Source organism: Cricetulus griseus, chromosome 9 (genome assembly GCF_003668045.3).
Source record: "Cricetulus griseus strain 17A/GY chromosome 9, alternate assembly CriGri-PICRH-1.0, whole genome shotgun sequence".
Classification (NCBI taxonomy): Eukaryota; Metazoa; Chordata; class Mammalia; order Rodentia; family Cricetidae; genus Cricetulus; species Cricetulus griseus.
In genome coordinates, this window is record NC_048602.1 from 19,628,668 (window position 1) to 19,651,572 (window position 22,905).

A 22,905-nucleotide genomic window follows, 5' to 3' on the forward strand; every position below is an offset into this window, starting at 1 on the left:
TCTTAAGTATCAAACATAAAGACTTATCTTATCAGACACCAGCTGCAGGTGTCTTCTCTTGCTGAGATCACATGGCAGCTCCATAGAGAAGACAGCAGGAGGAAGAGAGAGAACAAGAGAAAAGGCCTGTTTGTACTTATAACAGAGGGATTTATATCATGGTAGGTGTAATTATGACATGGTTAACGATACGACACATTTGTGATTCTATTTGGTATATTTATAAAATGTTTAGGTGCTATTATGACCAGTTTCTTGTTTTCATTTAGAGATTAATCATGGCATAGGAATAATTGTGTGTCAGTGTAAAAGGGGTGGTCTAGTGATGGCTGCTTTGGTTGTCCATTTTACACATTTAAACCCATATCTTGAGGTGGGAAGACACATGACTTTGAAAATAACCATGAGTCTGGAAGATACAACTTTAACCTGGGCCACATCTTCTATTAGAAACCCATAAAAGGGAATGGAAGAAGGAAGCATTTTCTCCTTGTCTGCTTGCTCTATTTTTGACAGCACACAAATCCCTTCAGTGGCATACAGGCTTGTTCTTCTTATTCCATCACACAGAGAAGACCAGCTGAGACACCCATCCTAAAGGACAGAGCAATTTACTTGAGTATAGGACACTCTGTTCATAATTAGCCATTGTTGGATTGTCTGGGCAAAAGGCTGTATGTCATATATATATATATATATATATATATATATATATATATATATATATATTTCCTCTAAGCACCAACCAATGTGAGTAATTAGCACACAGGTATTTCAAGCTAATATGTGACTTTCAGAAATTCTCCTAACAGTTCCTTAATGTCAATCAATCAGAAACCAATTCTTTTTTTGTTTGTTTGTTTGTTTTTTCATGGTTTCTATGTGGCTTTTGGAGCCTGTACTGGAACTAGCTATCATAGACCAGGCTGGTCTCAAACTCACAGAGATCCACCTGCCTCTGCCTCCTGAGTGCTGGGATTAAAGGCCTGTGCCACCAACACCTGGCAAGAAAACAACTCTTAACTACTGATGTAATCCTGTACTTTTGTCTTTAATCAGTAGACAGGGAACTTCACTCCCTCAGGAAGCTGCTGCATTCAGCTTGCTAGACATGGTCCCTGTCATGGTTGGATGAACAATAAAACTTTGTTTCACAGTTCACTGGGTCTGTCTCCCTGATGGTCTCTGGGGATCTTCACAACTTGGGCACATATTCAAATTCCAATTTCCTAAATAGTATCTCACCAGCGCCAAATTGTAGTATTTCGTTTTGTCTTTCCTTATTTGTGTTATTGATCCAAAGCTGGCATCTGAATTTAGCCTGTTATCCTTTGGTGTAAGTATATAGGCCGGGAGGCTGGTAGTGAAGCAGGGAATGCTGCCTGTCTTTTATGCTAAGGGTTCAGAACTCAAAATGGTGTCATAATTAAGGGTGCAGCATCCTTCTGGATGCAGATAAGGACTGGGCTGGCAGGAAGCCAGTGGAGAGTCTATGCAAAGTAGTTCCAGGGCAGCCTGCCAGCTGGAGCTGTGTGGAAGGCAGCAGGAGATGGAGTGGGAGGGACAGGTACCTAATGGGGCGGTGACAAGGTCTAATCAGAAGAAAAGAATCAGGGAAGTGCAGTTGGGCAATTAATCTAGAAAGGCGAGCCTCCCCACCATCCCTGTAGGCGATTTTGACAAACCATGTGACCAAAAGTGGATTTTTTTTTTTAAGTGGGAGTGTCCAGGAGGAGGAGTCTCCAAAGATCCAGGCTGACGGGACCGGAAATTCCTCCATTCCCTGTTAAACACGGTGAGCCATGTGGTCCGGAACTGGATGAGGAAGACCCGACCAGGATCTCTGGGACCTGCACGGTGGGAGCGGCGCGCTGCAGACCCGGGTGCGGAGGACGCGGCGGGTCCGCGGGGACCTGAGACCTCGGGAGCCGCAGTGTCCGCGCTCGCGGGGCGGCCTGGGAAAGTCAGCAGTCAGCAGCGCAGTGGCGGGAACCGCAGCCCGGCGGCCCTGGAAGCTCCCAGGTCAGAGGAGCTGCGGGGCTGGGACCGGGAGGGAGGGAGCGGGGGTGCGAGCGGTTTCTCTGCTGCTCATCAGGAAGCCGGATCCGAGATACTGCTGTGGATGTCTTTTTTTGGTGTATTTTAGATCATATGGAATACGCCTGATATTTTCAGTTGATATTTTGATTGTCAAAATATACTTGTAAAAATATTCTAGAATATTTGAATTTATCTGAAGATGTGCAAGCATGATTCTCTTTGCTATGGTGGAGATGACAAGGATCTTGAATTTTACAATCATCCATACTAATTTCCATGTTATAAATTTCCATATACAAGAGAGTGGAATATGGAAACGGAGACTTGGATTAGCAGAGAGTTTTTAGATTATAACCGAGAAACGCCTCAAAATTTCTTTTAATCTGAAACTATATTTTTTTTCGAGTACCACAGTGTACTGTTAAATATAATCTTTTATTTTTTACTTTATATTATTATCATCATTATTATTATTATTGGTTTTTGAGACAGGGTTTCTCTGTGGCTTTGGAGGCTGTCCCGGAACAAACATAATCTTTTCAAAGCATACTTTTATCCACTACTAATTTTCACTCTCAGACGTGTGTACACTGTGATGTAAATATAGCATTCGTAAAAGTGTTTTTGCCGGGCCTGTAGAACAAGTTTTCTTGTTTTTCCCAGACAGGTTATCTTTGTGTAGCTCTGGCTGTATTGGAACTGATTCTGTAAACCCGTCTGGCCTCAAACTCACAGACATCCCGCTGCCCGCGTCTGCATAGTTCTTAAAGGTGTGCATCACCACTAGCGGCCTTTAAACAACTCAGATGGTGGATGCATGTACTGAAGTAAGCTGGAGGCTGGTAAGGTGTACATAATTACTTCAAGGAGAGTTGCCACTACACAATAAGACCATGTTTCAGAGGAAAATAGGAAAAAAAAAAAACCAACAACAAAAGAAATGTAAATGCATTGGGGTATACAATGCTGTTAAAAATAATGGTTGGAAGCTGGGCATTGGTGGCTCATGTCATGTCTTTAATCCCAGCACTCTGGAGGCAGAGGCAGGCGGATCTCTGAGTTCGAGGCCAGCCTGGTCTCCAGAGCAGGTGCCAGGATAGGCTTGAAAGCTACACAGAGAAACCCTGTCTCGAAAAACCAAAAAAAAAAAAAAAAAAGCATGGTTGGAATAATTATGATACCTCATCTATATCAGAAAAAAATGTAATATTAATTTGGCTACTTGATCCAAAAAAGTCACTCTGTCCATGGAAACATGATGAAATTGTGATTCTTTTATTGTGGTGTTGGCTGTGTTTGAGACATGAATTCAAGTGTTGATGTGTCTGGCCCAAACTCACCAGGTAGACCAGACTGGTCTGGAAAACACCAAGTTCCACCAACATCTGTCTCCAAAGTTCTAGAATTAAAGCTGTGCACCAATATGAGTGTTCAACTGTTGGGTTTTCTTCTGTGTTCTCTTGACAGTCAGTGGTGTGACTGGGGGCTTCTCCCATGAGGAATGGCAATGCCTGTAGCCTTCCCTGTGGCTTGGTAGTGGATGTTGCAGAATTGCAGCAGTATGGTTTGCACGGCTAAGAATTGTTTCCTTGTAGTCTCCCTTGCTCCTCCTCAGTATTTTTTTATTTTTTTATTTGGTTTTTTGAGACAGAGTTTCTCTGTGGCTTTGGAGGCTGTCCTGGAACTAGCTTTTGTAGACCAGGCTGGTCTCGAACTCACAGAGATCCGCCTGCCTCTGCATCTGGAGTGCTGGGATCAAAGGCGTGCACCACCAACGCCCGGCCCTCCTCAGTATTTCTTGAGAAACTAATTGGCAAGTGTGTGAGCTTTGTATGAATGAGTCTCATGCCCCACAGAATAAATGAAATCCTCAATGGAACAGAAATGCTTGTGATGTTCTGCCTTCTTGTGTGTTCCTTTTGGAAGGTGTAAGTCTCCACTGTTATTGGTTCATATTAAATTCAGAACCTCTCTAGTGTACAATAATCTCTTCCTAATCATTCAGAACCATTTCTGCCCCTCAGTTTTGACTGAGCTAGGATTGGATGTAGGATTCAAGAGATGCCAACTAAAAAGGCTTTATAACATTACCAGTACTGTGACAGTGCATGACAGTTAGGAAATCATTTGTATATTCCTGCATTTAGTTTTATCTTCATCTACTGAGCACAGTACTGTGTGAGAAATCCAGGGGCTTCCTAAACAATCTCTTTCTCATGTGCAGGGCTCACTGATCACCCAGACCTGCTCACCTGTGCAGCAGAACAGGGGGACCTGGAAGGACAGAGGTAACAGAAGCTTAGGATACAGGTATGGTGGAGGGATTGGTTAAAGTGTGGAATGGGATCAATGGGAGGGGGAAGTGGGACATGAAATTTGTTTTGACACATTGTGTTTCACTAGCAATAATTCTGGAGACTTCTTCTGAGAACAGTCTCTTCAGGATTATCCTAATGTAGGCAGGAAAAGACTTACTTCAGAATAATTGATAATAGATTCAAATAAAATTCTATTTCACTATGCATGTGAGTGATACTTTCTTTATTCATTCACACCACTGACCATGTTTTCATGCCATTGTTGAATAATGTTTATTGCAATCTTCTTATTATAAAATGATTGAAAATAAACAATAGGTTTATTGTTTTCAGGATTTTGGACATTTGTTTTTCTAGCACATTCTCTACCTGCAGTTTTTTGTCTCCATTCCTACAAATAATTCCACCAGTGTTTTCAAAAGAATCAGGAAGTATATTTGCAGCTTGCTACATTCCATCCATCCTGTCTTCTATTGTCTGTTGGAAATTATGATGAATATGTTCAGTAAACTATTGAAAAATTTATAAGTTCTGTTTACAAGTTTTTTGCTCAGGTTTCAAAAAAAGGAACTTCAAATAAGCAAGGAAACCAAAATCTGAAGGAAAAAGGAATTAACTTATACAAAATTGCTTCTCTGCATATTCTTTATCCTTCTTCCTTTGCTGTCTTTTTGTCTTGCTGTTCTGTTTCTCTGTTTCTGTCTATTTCTCCATTTCTTTGTCTTTCAAATTCTTTGACTATCCCAGTTCATGGGGTTACAGATATATATACATTAAAAACAGTGATTCTTTTTACAATAAAATATGAAGCTTGAGTATCTTGGGGTCAGCAAGGTCGATAAGATGTACATACAGAGCAATAAACTAAAACTGCTAATAGAAACTTTGAGCATTAGTTGCATAGGCCTGTGAGTCACAGAGAGGGTCTAAGTTGAATTTACACAAGAAACAAAACATGCTTTGGCCTCAGTGGCAGCACAGGCCTTTAGGACAGTTTACTTTTCCTTGAGGATGACCAGGGAAAGTATCTTTGTTTTTATCTTCTCAGGGGAAACAGGAGTGAGCAGTAATTATCTGAGCTAAAATCTTGAGTTAATAAAACAAGTAGTTTGAGGATCTTTTAGTACAGGGTTAGTTTTGGTTATGGCTTCTCTTTCTGCTAGTGATGTAAAACCAAGGATATGCTTATTTTTTTCTATACTTCTAGGCAGCTATGAATCAAAAACTTTGGGTGTGTATTAATTCTTTTTCCTTGAATATTGGGGAATGTCTTAGATGGCATGCATTTGCCTTAACCACTGACCAAATTCCTGTCAATAAGATAATTAATGGGAGGAATACAGGTCTCTTCAGTTATAATAGAGAGAGGAACAAGGACCTGATAGTGGGAAACAGTTCTCAAATATAGCTAAGGGATGTAGTCAGTAAACTAGAGCCTGTTTATGGAGAACAGGTTTTACACAAAGCTAGGAAGTATAATCTGTAAATATCCAAATGCATGGGAGAAATTTGTTCCCAGTAAAAGATCAGATGGTGCTGAACTGTGGGAAGTAAAACTGAAGTTTTAACAGAAAGGAATAAGCTACAGAAAGAATTTTTAGCAAGACATAGCCAGTACATTCATAGGATTATAACACCAGTTTCAACTTTGTACTGCTTTCATCTAACAGAAGAATCCTTAATTCTTCTGAGTTATCTGGTGATTTGAAGGCTGTATAATTACTGTGTGATCTTGTGGTTTGTAGAAATAAAGCAGTGGTTGTAGGTTCTCCTCCAAGATCCATGCCTTTCCTAGCCCTGGAGACATGGGTAGGTTTCCAGTACCAGGTATTTGTTTTCTGTCTTTGAGAGTGTCTTAGTCCAAATAGAATATGTTGGTTACCTCTGAGGTATGTGTGCCACCCTTGCACCCTTAGGGCTGTCATGCGGAGTGCATTGTTTTCGTTCGGAGGTGTCACAGCCGAGTAGGACTCTTGCTTGGCAGTTTCCTTTGAATAATTGCATGTTTCCTCCTGGTACCATGAAAGGTAGTTGCCAGGCAGCAAGCATTAAAATCAGTTTCATCTCTAGTCCTCTAGGAATTGTGTGGGTATTGTGTGGCTTCTTCAATACTAGGGACTTAACATCTTTCTTTGGGAGGCAACCATGTGCAACAGCAATACCCTGGATTGTTTAGAATTCTCTTCAACAACTGTGTGCAACAAGTTTAAAGAAGGCATCCTACACCTTGTGTTCATTGTTTGGGTGGAAATTCTGTGGCTCTTCAGAGGAGCGTCTTAATTGCATCATCATTGGGAATTTATCATTTGTTCACTAAGTATACTTTCTTTTGAGACTTATATGTATCAGGCATTTTAGTTGGTGTGTGGTGATAATCTTACTTGTACAAATAAAAGCCTGTCTGAAGGTCATAGTATCGAGTTTCCCACTAGCTAAGCATATAGGTCTGTATGTCTGTAGTGACAGATTGGAAAGTGAGATGCCTGGGATATAAGGAGGGAGAAACAGGAGCTTTCTCTCTGGTCTGCTGAGATTCTAAGTTGGTAAACTGTGGCTTGGCTTGCTCCTTGTCTATGATCCATTATCATTTTCCTCAAAAAATGGCAGTGGGGCTGGAGAGATGACTCAAATATTAAGAGCAATGGCTGCTCTGCCAGAAGTCCTGAATTAATTTCAAAGTAACTGCATGGTGGTTTGCAACCAGCTAAAATGAGACCTGGTGTCCCATCTAGGTAGAAGTCATTTTTTTCCAACTCATTGTTTCTCTGTATAGTCCTGGCTTTCTTGGACCTCACTCTGTAGATCATGATGGCCTCCCACTCAGAGATCCATCTGCCTCTACCTTCATATTGCTAGGATTAAAAGTGTGCGCCACCCACAGCTAGCTCCATTCTCTGTCCCTCACACAGGCTTTATTTGTACAAGCAAGATATCACCATATTGATGGATACTAGTCAAGGAATAGGTGGCTTCCTTTGAATTTTTCAGACACCCTTACTATTATTTTACCCTCATTCTTCTATGTTTATATCCAGCTCTTTTCCATCATTAAATCCTCACCACTGTCTTTCTGCTTTCCCCTAGAGATCACTTGTTCCCTGTTACCTCCATCTCTGTCAATCCCTAACACCTCCCAGTGCTGTCTTGTTACTTTTCTGGTTACTGCAGTCACTCCAGGTTGTGGACTCACATCTGAAGATTTGGAGCTAGGCACTTCCTATGAGAAAGATCATGCATTGTCTGTCTTTCCAGGTCTGGGTTACCTCACTCAAGTCTGTCTATCTGCAAAGGACATGATTTCAGTTTTCTTAACAGCTGAATAGTATTGCATAGTGTATATGTATCACACGTTCACTATCCATTCATCTGGTTCAGGGACATTTAGGTTGTTTCCCTTTTTTACCTCTTGTGAGCAGAGCAGCAATGAACATGTGTGACCATATATATATCTGTGGAGCAGGACGGTGAGTCCTTTGAGGGCTTGTTTATTTAATTGAGGAGTCCTTATTTTCATTTTCAGTGTGGCCTGTTTTTTTCTTTTTCATAGCATTTTATTTCTTCTGGTTTGGTTTTTATGTTTTTGCTGTTGGATTTTTGGTAGGAGTCATTTTCTTTGTTTTTTGAGAAATAGTGGTTTGCTGTCTTTCTCTTAGATAATTACTTCCCAGTTCTCCTGTAATTATCTACTCTTCCCTTTAAAGTTATTATTCCCATGTTCTCATGGAAGATTCCTCTGACTGTCCTGTGTATGTTTTTCCTCTAATTCATTATTTGCAGTGCTGTTTTCATGAAATTAATTGTGTTAGTGGTGACTGTCTTGGTCTCCGTCAATTTTAAGAGAGTAGTGTTCTTTGTGCAACAAGATGCTCAATGGTGATTTTTTTCTTCAAGCTTCAAATGTCTTTCTATGCTCTCCATTCTTTAGGATCATTGACCAGACACCTGGTCATACTCTCTTTCTTGGGACTTTTCATGTGGTTTGACATTGTTCTCTGACAGGTTTCAGTATTCCTCGTACATTCTAACCATTTATTTTTTATAGGCAATTGTACCAGAAAGAGAAACTCAAAGAAGCAAAACAGTAAGAAATGGCTAATTCTCCAGTAAATATGTCACAGGTCAGTTGTCCTTTCTTGTCTATATCAATATGTTATACTCTCATAGCTTAAAAGTTGTTATTTTTTTGACTGTAATAATTTTTAAATTTTTATTATGATAATTCTGTGAACAGACAACAATAAAATCTCACATTGCAATAAGCAGACCCAAAGAGTGTAAAACTCAATGTAGTCTATACAGGTTGACTCCTCACAGGGCACAGAAGCTTTGGAGTCTCACGTGGGATTTCATATTTCACAACTGAATATATTTTGATTTGCTTATCCACCACCTAAACCCCAAAAACCTTTCACAAAGTAGAACTAGAAAATCTCTTAGCTTAAGTAACTTATCCATAACTGGTGTTCATTTCCTGCATTCAGTCCCTGGTAATTTAACCTTCCTGTTCTCTTTTCTATAAGTTATACTGTGTCCACATTAACATTGTTTCTATATACACATGTGATTGGGAGATAATGCGTGAGCAATTATGTTTTCTTTCTGTTTTCTTTCTGAAAGGGATGACTGCACTGAGTATTGCACATCTGTCCATTTCCGGCGAATTTTTTTTTCTCTATAGCTGAAATGCACAAAGTTTTATAAAATTTTCATATTACTTTCATTCCTCTGTTGATAGATAAATCTTTGATGCTAGTACTTTCCCTTTTATGATAACAATAGCAGTAAAGATGGAGTATAAATATCTCTATGGTGGGGTGTGTTTATCATTGGGTATATGGCCAGGAGTGAAATAGCTGTGTCATATGTTAGTTCTGTCTTCAGTTTTTGTTTTTTTTTTTTGTTTGTTTGTTTCATGAATCCAAACTGATTCCCAAAATAGCTGTATTAATTTACACACTCCCCTCCATCAATAGTGAGTAAGGCCTCTTTTCCCTTCCTATGCCATCTCACCTTTATTGTCAGTTTAGTTAATAACAGACATTCTGTCTGGGGTGAGTCAGTATTTCCAAGTAGTTTTAATTTGCATTTCAATGGTGGCCTTTTTGTGATCCTGAGAACGCTCTCATTGTTTATTGGCCAATAGAGATTCTGTCTTTGAAAACTGTCTGTTTAGCCCATTTGTTGATGTGCAATTTTATTTTCTTGGTATTAAATTAATTTTTGATAAATTCTTGACATTAGCCTTATTCAAAGTTTAACTGGTATGGATTCACTTACCTATATCTTAAACAATTTTTGATGTATTTCTTGGAATTCCTTCAATTTTTTTTGTGAATTTTGAGATAGAGGCTTTGGATACTGTCCTGGAACTTGCTGTTGTAGACCAGGCTGGTCTCCATCTCACAGAGTTCCACTTGCCCCTGCCTCCCAATTGCTGGAATAAAGGCCTGCTCTACCAACTCCTGGCTTAATTTTTATTAGTTTATGAGTGAAGCAAAATTCTCTAAAAATTCTTAAATTGTCATTTGTCTCTGTAGGCTCATGCATATTCTTAGGAAGATTTTGGATTGTATCAAATATTGCAGATGCAGATTTTTCTCTATTTACACTGGCCCAATTATTGTGAGGAAATTAACTCCATAGGCTGTTTACCTTATATGTCAATGTACTCCTGTTACAATCCATCCTACTGTGGAAATAAAATCAGTCATATATTCTTCTATACCTTCCTCTTTCCTAGTTAATGGTGTGACATTGGACCTAGTGTATAAACATCCAACCTGAGCCTGTTAGAATTCAGTCTTGTGAGGCACAAATACAGACAAGAATGAGTCAGTGTTTTTTTTTATTATTATTATTTTTTAGTTCAAATTAGGAACAAGCTTGCTTCACATGTCAATCCCTTCTCCCTCCCCTCCCCCCAAACTCCACCTACCCCCTACCCAATCCACCCTCCACTCAGCAGGCAGGGTAGCGCCCTGGACGGGGCTCCCCAATGTCCACCACATCATCCTGGGCCGGGCTTAGGCCCTCCCTCATGTGTCCAGGCCAAGAGTGCATCCCTTCACGTGTGATGGGCTCTTAAAGTCCCTTCTTTTTTTTGTTTTTTTGTTTTTGTTTGTTTGTTTGTTTTTTTGAGTCAGAGTTTCTCTGTGTAGCTTTGGAGACTATCCTGGCACTTGCTCTGAAGACCAAGCTGGCCTCGCACTCACAGAGATCTGCCTGCCTCTGCCTCTGCCTCTGGGATGGCATAAAAAGTAGTCATCAGTCTCATTGTAGGGGAAGGGAATTTAGGTTATCCTCTCCACCATTGCCTAGATTGTCAGTTCGTTTCATCCTTGTAGATCCCTGGAAATCTCCCTAGTGCCAGATCTCTCCTCAGACCTATAATGGCTCCCTCTGTTATGGTATCTCTCATCCTGCTCTCCTCTATTCTACCTGCTCTCCTCTATTCTACCCCCAACTCAACATTTCTGCTTCTCCATTTCCTCCTCTCTCCTTCTCTTCTTCTCTTCCCCTTCTCTCCCCTCCTCTTCTTCTCCTCTCATTCTGGCAGCTCCCTCTCCCCTACCCTCATGCTCCCAATTAGCTCATGAGATCCTGCCCCTTCCCATTCTCTGGGGTCCATGAATTTTTCTCTTAGAGTCCTTCTTGTTTCTTAGTTTCTTTTGTGAAGAGAATTGTAGGCTGGTAATCCTTTGCTCTACGTCTAAAATTTATATATGAGTGAGTATATACCATCTTTGTCTTTTTGTGACTGGGTTACCTCACTCAGGATGGTTTCTTCTAGTTCCATCCATTTGCCTGCGAGTTTCAAGATTCCGTTGTTTTTTCTGCTGAATAGTACTCCATTGTATAAATGTACCACATTTTCTCTATCCATTCTTCAGTTGAGGGGCATCTAGGTTGCTTCCAGGTTCTGGCTATTACAAACAATGCTGCTATGAACATGGTTGAACATATGTCCTTGTGTGAACGTGCATTGTTTGGGTATATGACCAAGAGAGGAATTGCTGGATCTTGAGGTAGACTGACTCCCATTTTTCTGAGCAACCACCATAATGATTGCCAAAGTGGTCTTACAAGTTTGCACTCCCACCAGCAATGGAGGAGTGTTCCTTTTTCTCCACATCCTCTCCAGCATAGACTGTCGTTTAGTTTTTTATTTCAGCCATTCTGGCTGGTATAAGATGTTATCTCAGAATTGATTTGAGTTGCATTTCTCTGATGGTCAAGGATTTTAAGCACTTTATTAAATGTCTTTCAGCCATTTTAGATTCCATTTGAGAATTCTCTATTTGGTTCTGCACCCCACTTTTTAATTTCATTGTTTGGTGTTTTGGAGACTAGCTTCTTGAGTTCATTGTATATTTTGGAGATCAGCCCTTTATCAGATATGGGTTTGGTGAAGATCTTTTCCCATTCTATGGGCTGTTGTTTTGCCTTACTGACTGTGTCCTTTGCCTTATAGAAACTTCTCAGTTTCAGGAGCACCCATTTATTAATTGTAGATGTCAATGTCTGTGTTACTGGTGTTATGTTCAGGAAGTGGTCTCCTGTACCAATTCACTCAAGGGTATCTCCCACTTTCTCTTCTAAAAGGTTCAGTGTGTTTGGATTTATGTTGAGATCTTTGATCCATTTGGTCTTATGTTTTGTGCATGATGATAGATATGGATCTACCTGCAGTCGTCTGCATGTCTGAATCCAGTTGTGCCAGCACCATTTGTTTTTTCCATTGTATAGATTTAGCTTCTTTGTCAAAAATCAGGTGGTCATAGGTATGTGGATTAATATCAGGGTTATCAATTCTATTCCTTTGATCTATCTGTCTATTTTTCTACCGATACCAAGTTGTTTTCAGAACTATGGTTCTATAATAGAGCTTGAAATCAGGGATGGTGATGCCTCTAGAAGATCCATTGTTGTACAGAGTTGTTTTGGCTATCTTGAGGTTTTTTTGTTTTTCCATATAAAGTTTAGTATTGTTCTTTCAGGGTCTATGAAGACTGTGTTGGGATTTTAATGGGGATTGCATTGAATCTGTAGATTACTTTTGGAAAAATTGCCATTTTTACTATGTTGATACTACCTATCCAAGAGTATGGGAGATCTTTACATTCTGGTATCTTCTTTAATTTCTTTCTTTAGAGACTCAAAGTTCTTACTGTATAGATCTTTCAATTTTTTTGGTTAGTGTTACCCCAAGATATTTTATGTTGCTTGTGAATATTGTAAAGGGTGATGTTTCTCTGATTTCTTTCTCATTGCATTTATCATCTGTATATAGTAGGGCTACTCATTTTTTTGAGTTAATTTTGTATCCCGCTACTTTGCTGAAGGTGTCTATCAGCTGTAGGAGTTCCCTGGTAGAAGTTTTCGGGTCACTTATGTAGACCATCATATCATGTGCCAATAGTGAACGTTTGACTTCTCCTTTCCAATTTGTATCCCTTTGATCTCCTTTTGTTGTCTTATTGCTCTATCTAGAACTTCAAGTACAATATTAAAGAGATATGGAGAGAGTAGACAGCCTTGTCGTGTTCCTGATTTTAGAGGAATCGCTTTGAGTTTCTCTCCATTTAGTTTGATGTTGGCTGTTGGTTTGGTGTATATTGCTTTTATCATGTTTAGATATGTTCCTGTTATTCCTGTTCTCTCCAAGATCTTTATCATGAAGGTATGTTGGGTTTTGTCGAAGGCTTTTTCAGCATCTAGTGAGATGATCATGTGGTTTTTCTTTTGCAGATGTTGAACCATCTTTGCATCCATGGAATGAATCTTACTTAGTCACAGTGGATGATTTTTTTTTTTTTTTGACATGTTGACTATAAGTTTATTATAAGGCCCGGCAGAATGGGGAGACTAAGAAGAGGAACAGGGTAATGGCTGACTGCCATGGTCGGTCGCCATACAGAGACAGGGAGAGTGCGTAGACAGAGAAGAGAAGAAACAGAGAGTAGGAAAGAAGAGAATGAAAGCAGAGTTAGTTGGAGCTTTAAAGGGAAGACTGCGCATGCGCACTGAGGTTCCACGTATGCCCAGTGTCCTCATGGGTGACGTGGTGATGACGTATCACATTTCCTTACGCATGCCCTGACTTGTCAGGGAGCAGGGTCTGACTCTTACAGAGGTAGAGCCAATCACCTTTCATTCCCACCTCTACTTATTGTAAGGCGAGGGAGGGGTTCCTGAGGTGTCCCAAGATGAGAGAAGGGAATTTGGGACCGGGGAAAGGTTGAATATTACCTGGAGTGAATCTGACCTCTTTGGATCTGATTCAACTTCCTGGATTTTACAAGAATCCTTAGAGTTTGTGGAAACATAAGTATTAGACATATTAGCAGCTTGTTCATGTTAGAAGCAACTTGGCTGAAGGCATTATCATTTTAAAATAGATTTTTTTGAGGACATTGAAAATCATCTTAGTCTTGACCTTGTAGTTATGATCTCATAGTGGTATTGTAGGACTGACTATGAACAGTAGCATGAGAAATAGAGAAATCTGGAACATATTTTATTCTTTTTAATGTCTCAACTTATTTTTTCATCACTTAAGCCTTTTTATCCTCAGGCCTTCGTAACTACATTCTTAGATCTTCATACATCTTAGACTTTCCTATCTTCACATAGATAAACCCTAAAATACCTGTTCCTGGAATCTGTTTTGCTTTAAGCTGGCAAGACTACCAGTCATCAAAAGCATCAGAGTTCTTGAGAAGGATAAGATTTTACCTGAATCAATGATTAAAGAATAACAGAGACTTGCCAGCAGGCTGCATGGACAGCCATCCCCAAGGTCCTCCATCCATAGTAGCGGGCTGCAGGACACCTGCCTTCTTGCTGATAGCATGTGACCTGTGGATTAGACTATAGGAAGACTCGCCTACAGTTGTCCCAAGCAATGCAGGGAAAGTCGATTCCACTGTCATCTTATCCACGATCTGGAATACTTTGTAGCAGTTGAGGTGAAGGGCAGGGTTGCTCAGTGATCAGCGTTGTCACTGACTCCAGATGAAGCTTCTTCAGTGCCCATCAGTCTTCTTGGAGGAAATGGGGTGGGGCCAGCAGCTGGCCTATCTCTGTTATAAAAAGCTTTTTAACAAGACATTTTAAATGCCATATTCTCTAAATCTCTGAGCATTTGAGGGCTGTCTGTCTGTTTAGTATCTCAGCAGTTAAAAGTTTGCCTTTAGTTAGAGAAAAATCCCTTTTTGTAATAAAAGCTGTACCTTTGTAAATGGCTTATAGGATAGACTGAATGGTATTAATATTTTGTTAGTTTGAAATAGACCTTTATGACTTTAAATGTTTACCATCATTTAGAGATACATAGCAATTTAGAAATATGAGACTTAGAACAGTTTAATTTAAGTTGCATATAGAGCTAGATAAGTATAAAGTTAAATTACAGGTACGGAGACAAGCATTAAATTCTAGGAAGTCTTTAATTTCCTTTTTTATTTCTTCCTCAACCCAGGAATGGTGCAATTGGGTGTTATTCAATTTCAATGAGTTTGTAGGTTTTCTGCAATTTGTATTGCTATTGAATTCTAATCTTAAAGCTTGATGTTCTGATAAGATACAGGAGTTTATTTCAATTTTTTTGTATTTGTGGATGCTTGCTATGTTGCCAAGTATGTGGTCAATTTTAGAGAAGGTTCCATGTGGCACTGAGAAGAAGGTATATTCTTTTGTGTTTGAATGGAATGTTCTATTGATGTCTGTTAATCTCAATTGGATCATAATTTCTGTTAGATTCTTTGTTTCTTTGTTATGTTTCTGTCTATTTTTCCTGTCTAGTGGTGAAAAGGGGGTGTTGAAGTCTCCTACTTTAAGTGAGTGTGGTTTTATGTGTGGTTTGAGCTTTGGTAATGTTTCTTTTACAAATGTGGGTGCCTTCATATTCAGGGCATAGACGTTTAGGATTGAGACTTCATCTTGATGGACTTTTACTGTGATGAGTTTGAAATGCCCTTCATCTCTTTTGATTGATTTTAGTTTAAAGTTTAATTTGTTAGATATTAGAATTGCTATGCCAGCTTCTTTCTTGGGTCCATTTGATTGGAAAATCTTTTCCCAACCTTTTACTCTGAGGTAAGGCCTGTTCTTGTAAACTCTTCTGAAGTTGAGGTTTGTTCTTGTAAACAGCAGAAGGTTGATTTCTGTCTTCGTTTCCATTATGTTAGCCTATATCTTTTTATGGGCAGGTTAAGACCATTGACATTGAGGGATATTAATGATTGTTTGTTCTTGTTTGTTTTGGATTTATAGTTGGTGGTGTCATTGTGTGTGGATTTCCCCCTCCTGTTTCTTCTCATGTTTGTTAGAATTGGATTATCTATTGCCTATATTTTTGTGAGTGTAGTTGTCTTCATTGGGTTGGAGTTTTCCTTCTAGAACTTTCTGTAGTGCTGGATTTGTGGATATGTATTCTTTAAGTCTGGTTTTGTCATGGAATATCTTGTTTTCTCCATCTATAGTGATTGAAAGTTTTGCTGGGTACAGTAGTCTGGGTTGGCATCCATGGATTTCTATCCAGGACCTTCTGGCTTTCAAAGTTTCCATTGAGAAGTTGGGTGTGATTCTGATAGGTCTGCCTTTATATGTGACTTGGCCTTTTTCCTTTGCTGCTCTTAATATTTTCTCTTTATTCTGAAGTTTTGGAGTTTGGATTATTATGTTGCGAAGGAAGTCTTTTTATGGTCCAGTCTGTTTGGTGTTCTGTAAGATTCTTGTGTCAGTGTTTTATCATCATCTACAGGTAAAGCATTTAAAGCAGAGACATGTACAATAGGATCCTATGTGACATAAACACCACATACATAACAGATAGATAACTGTGTCTAGATATTAAATTTATTTCTTGTGTCATGTATACTGCTTGTAAGACTGTTATTTCATCCTGTTTTTACAAAGTTACATCATTCGTGATAGAATGTGAATGTATTGAGAAATGCTATTTTTGAGTAATTATCTTAGTTCCTCCTTTACACTCTGTTGCCTTTTCTATCCAGGAAAGCACATCCAAGTAGCACTTGGTCAAACCATTCTTTTGTGTTTCAGGGTGTGTTGACATTCAGGGATGTAGCAGTGGACTTCTCCCAGGAGGAGTGGGAATGCCTCGACTCTGGTCAGAGGGCTTTGTGCATTGATGTGATGTTGGAGAATTACAGCAACCTGGACTTTGTGGGTGAGAATATTTTGCTTGTTGAATGACCAACGTATCTTTTTTTTTTTTTTGTTTTCGCTAAATAGGTTGTAAAATCTGTTAAGAAGTCCTGAAATTACAAAGAGGAGACAAGGCAGATTTAGTAGTTTGAAACACATTTTCAGCTATTTAGGATTCTCTTTCCAATTTCCATTCCACTTTATATTTTGGTTCCAAGATTCATCCATAGACTCAGTAGCATATAACATTTGCACTCATGTTTTAAAGCTTCTTGTCTATTATCACAATAGACATGTTTTTTTATTGTGAGAAGAATTCAAGACAAATAAAATGGAAAATACTAAATATACTGAGGAATTTGACAAGAAATATCAATCCAGATAACTTATTTAAGTCCTCTGCTTTATGTTGTCATATACTCAGCCCAGTATTGTGTTAGACTTCTGTATTGTTTCTAAAAGTTCTGGCATGGGTTATGGACTGCCTGGAAGTACTGGTGGATTATTGCATACAAGGTAATCATGATTAACTGTCTGGAACAAATGAGATTGCCCTTGAAAGAAGAGAGAAAGGAGTAGCCTCAAGTAGAGTGGACTTGTGAATAAGCAAGAAAACAGTGAAGGCTTCAAGTGAAAGAGAAAGCAAGAGCTGAGAATGTTTTTTGATATTCAATTTCACTTGATAGGATTCCTGGTCATTTAACTTAGTGTAGTGTCCTGATGCAGGATGCATCCTGTCTGTTGTAATGACTGTGGAGGGCTTTCTGCATTATTACACCTGTATTGTGATGACTTAATTCTATTACAAATACAGTCTTATTTGATTGTGCTGAAATTGGACACAAAAAATATTTCAAATTTTTAAGTCTATCTTGGGTCTTTGAAGTAATGTTATTCTGTAATTGTCTTCCTTGTATGCATAACTTCCTATTATACCGTTTATGGTGAATGCATATACATTCTCTACAAAATAATCTCAGGAGTCAGAGTGGACCTGAGAATAACCCTATGAGGAAAGTTATGAAACATAGTAGTATGTGGAACTCTGAGACTATCTGACAGAAATAATCAATAGCTTCCCATGACAACCCCGGCTGAAACAAGCTAAAGCCTATGATTTTTGGTAGAATATTGTCTTTGCATCCATTACTAAGTATAAATACTGTAAACCTGGGATTGGATTACACTCCTCTTCATTAATTGCGGAGACAGAAATATTGAAAGATAGAAACATGTATTCTAAATATAAACACTCAGTGTTCTATATCCTTAGGCTAATTCACCATCATCAATTATTTTTTTTCATCTTTTTCCAGTTAGATATTTTGAGAAAGATGAGATATCAGTTTTAAATCACTGACCTTTGAAGGCTGCCATGCTGTGTTTGTGAGAATCCATACAATTATATTGAATGAAAACTGTCCCTTACTGGGAGCTCTAATCTCAAGAGTTCTAGTTTTACTTATGTTAAATAACAATTAAGAAGACATTCATTTATCACAGGTTTATTATTGGAACAAGGCATATGAATCTGAGGTTTCTCATTTGCAGAGAACTATCGAAAATGTGATCCTGTCCATCAGCATGTGAAGACTGAAAAGGAGTCTTGTCAGTGTAATGAGCTTGGCAAAGTGCTTCATGACCCCTCCACATGTGCACTTTATAGAACAAGTGAAACTACAGAAAACTCCAATAACTACACATGCAGTAATCACAGCGATGCCTCTGTTGACTCATCAAACCCAGACAGACATGAAAGCATGCACACTGGAGAAGAACCTTGCCTATCTGAAGATTGTGAGAAATCTTTAAATTTGAGTTCCAACTTAATTCAAGATCAGAGCCTCTGCACTGCAGAGAAATATCACAGGCAGGAAGAAGGTGATAACACTTTGAGCTCTGCATCCAGGTTTTTGCAGGAGCCAATCTATGTTGAAGAATATCCACACCAGTGTGGGAAATGCAAGAAATGTTTCAGGACTGACTCTTACCTCACTGATCATGAGAGAATTCATACTGGAAATAAACCCGGCCACAGCAACATTAGTGAGAAACCCTTCAACCAGCATTCCAGTTGTAAAATACACCAAAGACTTCATATTCTGGAGAAACCTTATATATGTATGGAATGGGACATGTCATTCACTTGGAATTCACAATTTAGAAGACATAAGAGGGTGCATACTGGAGAGAGACCTTACAGTTGCATGCAATGTGACAAGTCCTATACCTCTCGTTCACATCTTAGAAGACATCATAAAGTTCATACTAAAGAGACACCTTACAAATGTCTGGAATGTGACAAGTCCTTTATCTGGGATTCAGATCTTATTAGACATCGGAGAGTTCATACTGGGGGAAAACCTTACAAATGTATGGAATGTAACGTCTCCTTTACCTGGAATGCAGAACTTAGAAGACATCAGAGAGTTCACACTGGAGAGAGACCTTACAAATGCAAAGAATGTGACAAGTCCTTTACCCAGAACTCACAACTTAGAGCACATGAGAGAGTTCATACTGGAGAGAGACCTTATAAATGTATGGAATGTGACAAGTCCTTTAACTGGAATTCAGAACTTAGAAGACATCAGATAGTTCACACTGGAGAGAGACCTTACAAATGCATACAATGTGACAAGTCCTTTAAGGAGCACTCAAAACTTAGAACACATGAAAGAGTTCATACAGGGGAAAAACCTTACAAATGTATGCAATGTGACAAATCCTTTAGCTGGAGCTCATATCTTAGAAAACATCAGAGTGTTCATACTGGAGAGAGACCTTACAAATGCAAAGAATGTGACAAGTCCTTTACCCGGAGTTCACAACTAAGAATACATGAGAGAGTTCATACTGGAGAGAGACCTTACAAATGCAAAGAATGTGACAAGTCCTTTACCCACAAGACACAATTTAGAATACATGAGCGTCTTCATACTGGAGAGAGACCTTACAAATGTATGCAATGTGACAAGTCCTTTAACTGGAATTCAGAACTTAGAAGACATCAGAGAGTTCACACTGGAGAGAGACCTTACAGTTGTAAGGAATGTGACAAATCTTTTTCTAAGTGCTCGACTCTCAGAGAGCATCAGAAAATTCACACTGGAGAGAGTCTTTACAAATGCAAACAATGTGACATGTCCTTTATCAAGAACTCAAAACTTAGAACACATGAAAGAGTTCATACAGGGAAAAAAACCCTACAAATGTATGCAATGTGACAAATCCTTTCCTTGCAATTCAGGTCTTAGGAATCATCAGAGAGTTCATACAGTTCATGTTTGGAATGTGACATGTCCTTTACCCTGAAGTCACATTTTATAAGACATCAGACAGTCCATACTGGAGAGATACCTTGGAGTTGTCAGTAATGTGTCAAACCTTTCATTAGATGCAAACATATTAGAACACATCAGAATATTATTACTGGAAAGAAGATTTACAAATAGCAAAACTGACATAATCTTTATCCATATTGTAAGTCTTAAAAGATGGAGAGAAAAATCCCATTGCAAATACAGTGACATGCCATTTTCTGGTATTCCCAGCTTACAAATACAACTGTATACATAATAGAAACATAAAGATAAGAAACTTATGAAAACCTTTTTTTGAAGTTATATCTTAGAAAATATCACAGGGTTTATGCCAAATTAAAATTCTCTCAATGTTACTGCAGTAAAATCTTATGTGTCTTACTATGTATGTGTGTTTTGCTTGCTTGTTTTACTGTGCACTGCATGAATTCCTGCTTCAGGTGGAGGCCAGAATCCCCAAAGCTTGAGTTTCAGGCAAATGTGAGTTGCTGTGTTTGTTGGCAAACAAATCCATGTCCTCTGAAACAGCAACCTGTGTTCTTAACCACTAAGTGATATCTCCAACCCTGGGAAAAGCTGTGAAAAAAACGTTTATCTTTGTCCTAACAGTGCCAGGCATGGTAGTGTAAGCCTTTAAGGCCTTTGTGATGGACCGAGTGAGTTCCAAGACAACAACGATTGCATTAATCCTGTCTCCAAACAAAAGAAATCACAATGCAGACAAAATTAATTTTGTCTCTAATTTATCTGTGTATCTCAAAAGTCATGCTTCTGAAAATATACTCTTGTAATTGCCATCTTCTTGTTCATTGGAAAGATAGGCCAAGAAGAAGAAGGAAATATCAAAAGTAGGCCAGGTCCATATAAAAGGGAAATTTGTGAATGTGCACAGGTAGTGAGTGCTCTTGGTGGTTGCAGCTATGGGCATATCCTATCAGAACCCCAAGGGCAGGACAGTATAGACGCCTGAATACAAACATCTGCCCAGGGACTTATTTCCCTTGCTGGTGGGATGTTGGAAGTAGGGAGGGGTAACTAGGGGCAGGCGGCACAGAGGAGGTTGACATTGGTTGGGCATCCAGAGCAGCTGGGGATTTGAGTTTCTTCCTGAGAAGCAAGCCTGCTTTGGCTTTCAAGGAGCCTAGGAAGGGACCTCCCACAGACTCATTGCTCTGCACTGCTCCAGCTCTTCCTGCCTGGCCATGGGTGTCTTCAATAAGGCTGCCGCACATACCCCTACTACTGAGTGTACCCTCAGTAGTTTTGTGTTTTCTGGAGGGGAGAGCATGTCTCCTGCTCCCAGCATTCCCTGGTTGTCTACGGCTCTCTGTGTGGGGTTGGGCCCTGGTGGTCTTTTTCCCATCCACTGGTGATGTCCTTTGTAGTTGTCATTGCTTTGTTTCCAATATGTGTGAAAGGTGGTGAGATTATTGAAATAAAGATTCTGGCATTATTAGGTATGATGGCTTCTCTAGGTGTTCAACTTGACATTATCTGCAAAAGCTAAAATTCAGAAATGGACAAACACCTGTGAGAGATTATTTCTACTTTGTTAAAGGGGCTGAATGCACTTGCAGTCCAGACACTCCTTTTAAAATGTTCTTTAGGCTGGAAGTAATATCAGTCACATAAGCCACACCTTCACCTGGAATCCACTATGAAGACAGACAAGAATAAAGCCTTGGACTAATTGTCTTTTGTTAGCTCATTTCTTTGAAAACACATCTATTCCTTCTCTGGCATTGAGGCCTATTTCTATTGGGTGTGAGCATATACTGAAGACCAGCTGAATCATCCAGCACAGTGGACAAAGCAACTACTGGATTTTTGGATGTTCCCTTCTCAGCTAGTCACTGATGCATTAGCTGGACAGCAGCCTGTAAATAATTCCAATAAACACCTTATGTACTCACACACATAAACACACATACACAGAGAGAGAGAGAGATAGACAGAGGGAGAGTGAGTGTCCTGAAGCACCAGGGCTCATAGAAAGAAGTAATGGCCTTTAATGAAACATGTCCAGTGACGTTAGGTGGCAACAGCCTGGAGGGCTGTGACAGGGCTCTCCAGAAGACAGTGTATGTTTTGGATCCATGTCCATTACATGGTACGTTTTCTCCCATAGCGAGGGTCCAGTTGTCCAAGGATTCACAGAGAGGAATGCCGAATAGCTCCTCTCACTATCACCCCTAATGATAAGCTAGGAAAATTCTGCTTCCTGTTCCCTCAACATTAAGATCTGCTGGTCTAGAAGTCTTGGTTTCACACGGGGGTGGGGGGGGGAGTTATTCCTGCCAAGAGGTGAAACAAACATTCTTTGAAATGGAAGCTGAGACTCCCCCTGGTCACAATGGGCTTCTAATGCCCTTAAACCTACAGACTAAGAAGTAGCCATGGAATATATCTTTTCTCTTTGTGACCATTGTTACTCTTATTGGGTTAATAATGACTGTGACCTTCCTAGAAGGGAGGACCCTTAGAGGGACACACATGGAGGGCAACAGGAAGGGAAAATAGTTAAGATTTCCTGTGTAAATTGGGAGGGAAGTATAAGGAAGTGGATGGGACATGAGGGATCCAGAAGGCTGTTTTGGGGGAGGGACAGAGGGTGAGAACAATGACAAGGATATCTTGATTTCGGGAGCAATTGTGTGGTTAGGGAGAAACCTGGTGCTGGAAAAATCCTCATGAATCCACAAGCATGACCCCAGCTATGACTCCTAGCAATAGTGCAGAGGGTGCCTGAATGGGCCTTGCACCTTTAATCAGGTTAGGGACTACTCTAATTGTCACCTTAGAACTTACAGAAGCTGATGTAGTTACTCACAGTCAAGCACTGACCTGAACTCCTAGAGTTCAGTTGAAGAGAGGGAGGAGTGATCATATGAACAAGTTGAATCAAGAGCTTGCCCCTCTACCCTCTGCCCTCTGCTTGTGGTGAGTCTGGGATTTTCTATGGTCCCAACTCTCCCCCCCCATCACCCTCTCCATGCTTCTTCCAGAGCCAGCCCCTTGAGTAGAGTGGAAATGCCCAGACAGGAAGGCCCACA

At 39.6% G+C, this 22,905-nt stretch overlaps 1 protein-coding gene across 1 annotated transcript; it reads left to right on the plus strand.

The window, feature by feature from the left end:
- Positions 1-1,767: 1,767 nt before the first annotated feature.
- On the plus strand, positions 1,768-21,543 carry LOC100753956 (zinc finger protein 54). Its single transcript, XM_027433968.2, has 6 exons — positions 1,768-2,022; positions 2,704-2,882; positions 4,265-4,350; positions 8,401-8,476; positions 16,425-16,551; positions 18,081-21,543. Exons 4-6 carry the CDS (start codon positions 8,447-8,449, stop codon positions 19,754-19,756), a joined length of 1,833 nt encoding a protein of 610 aa, XP_027289769.1. The 5' UTR covers positions 1,768-2,022; positions 2,704-2,882; positions 4,265-4,350; positions 8,401-8,446; the 3' UTR covers positions 19,757-21,543.
- The last annotated feature ends 1,362 nt before the right edge of the window (positions 21,544-22,905 follow it).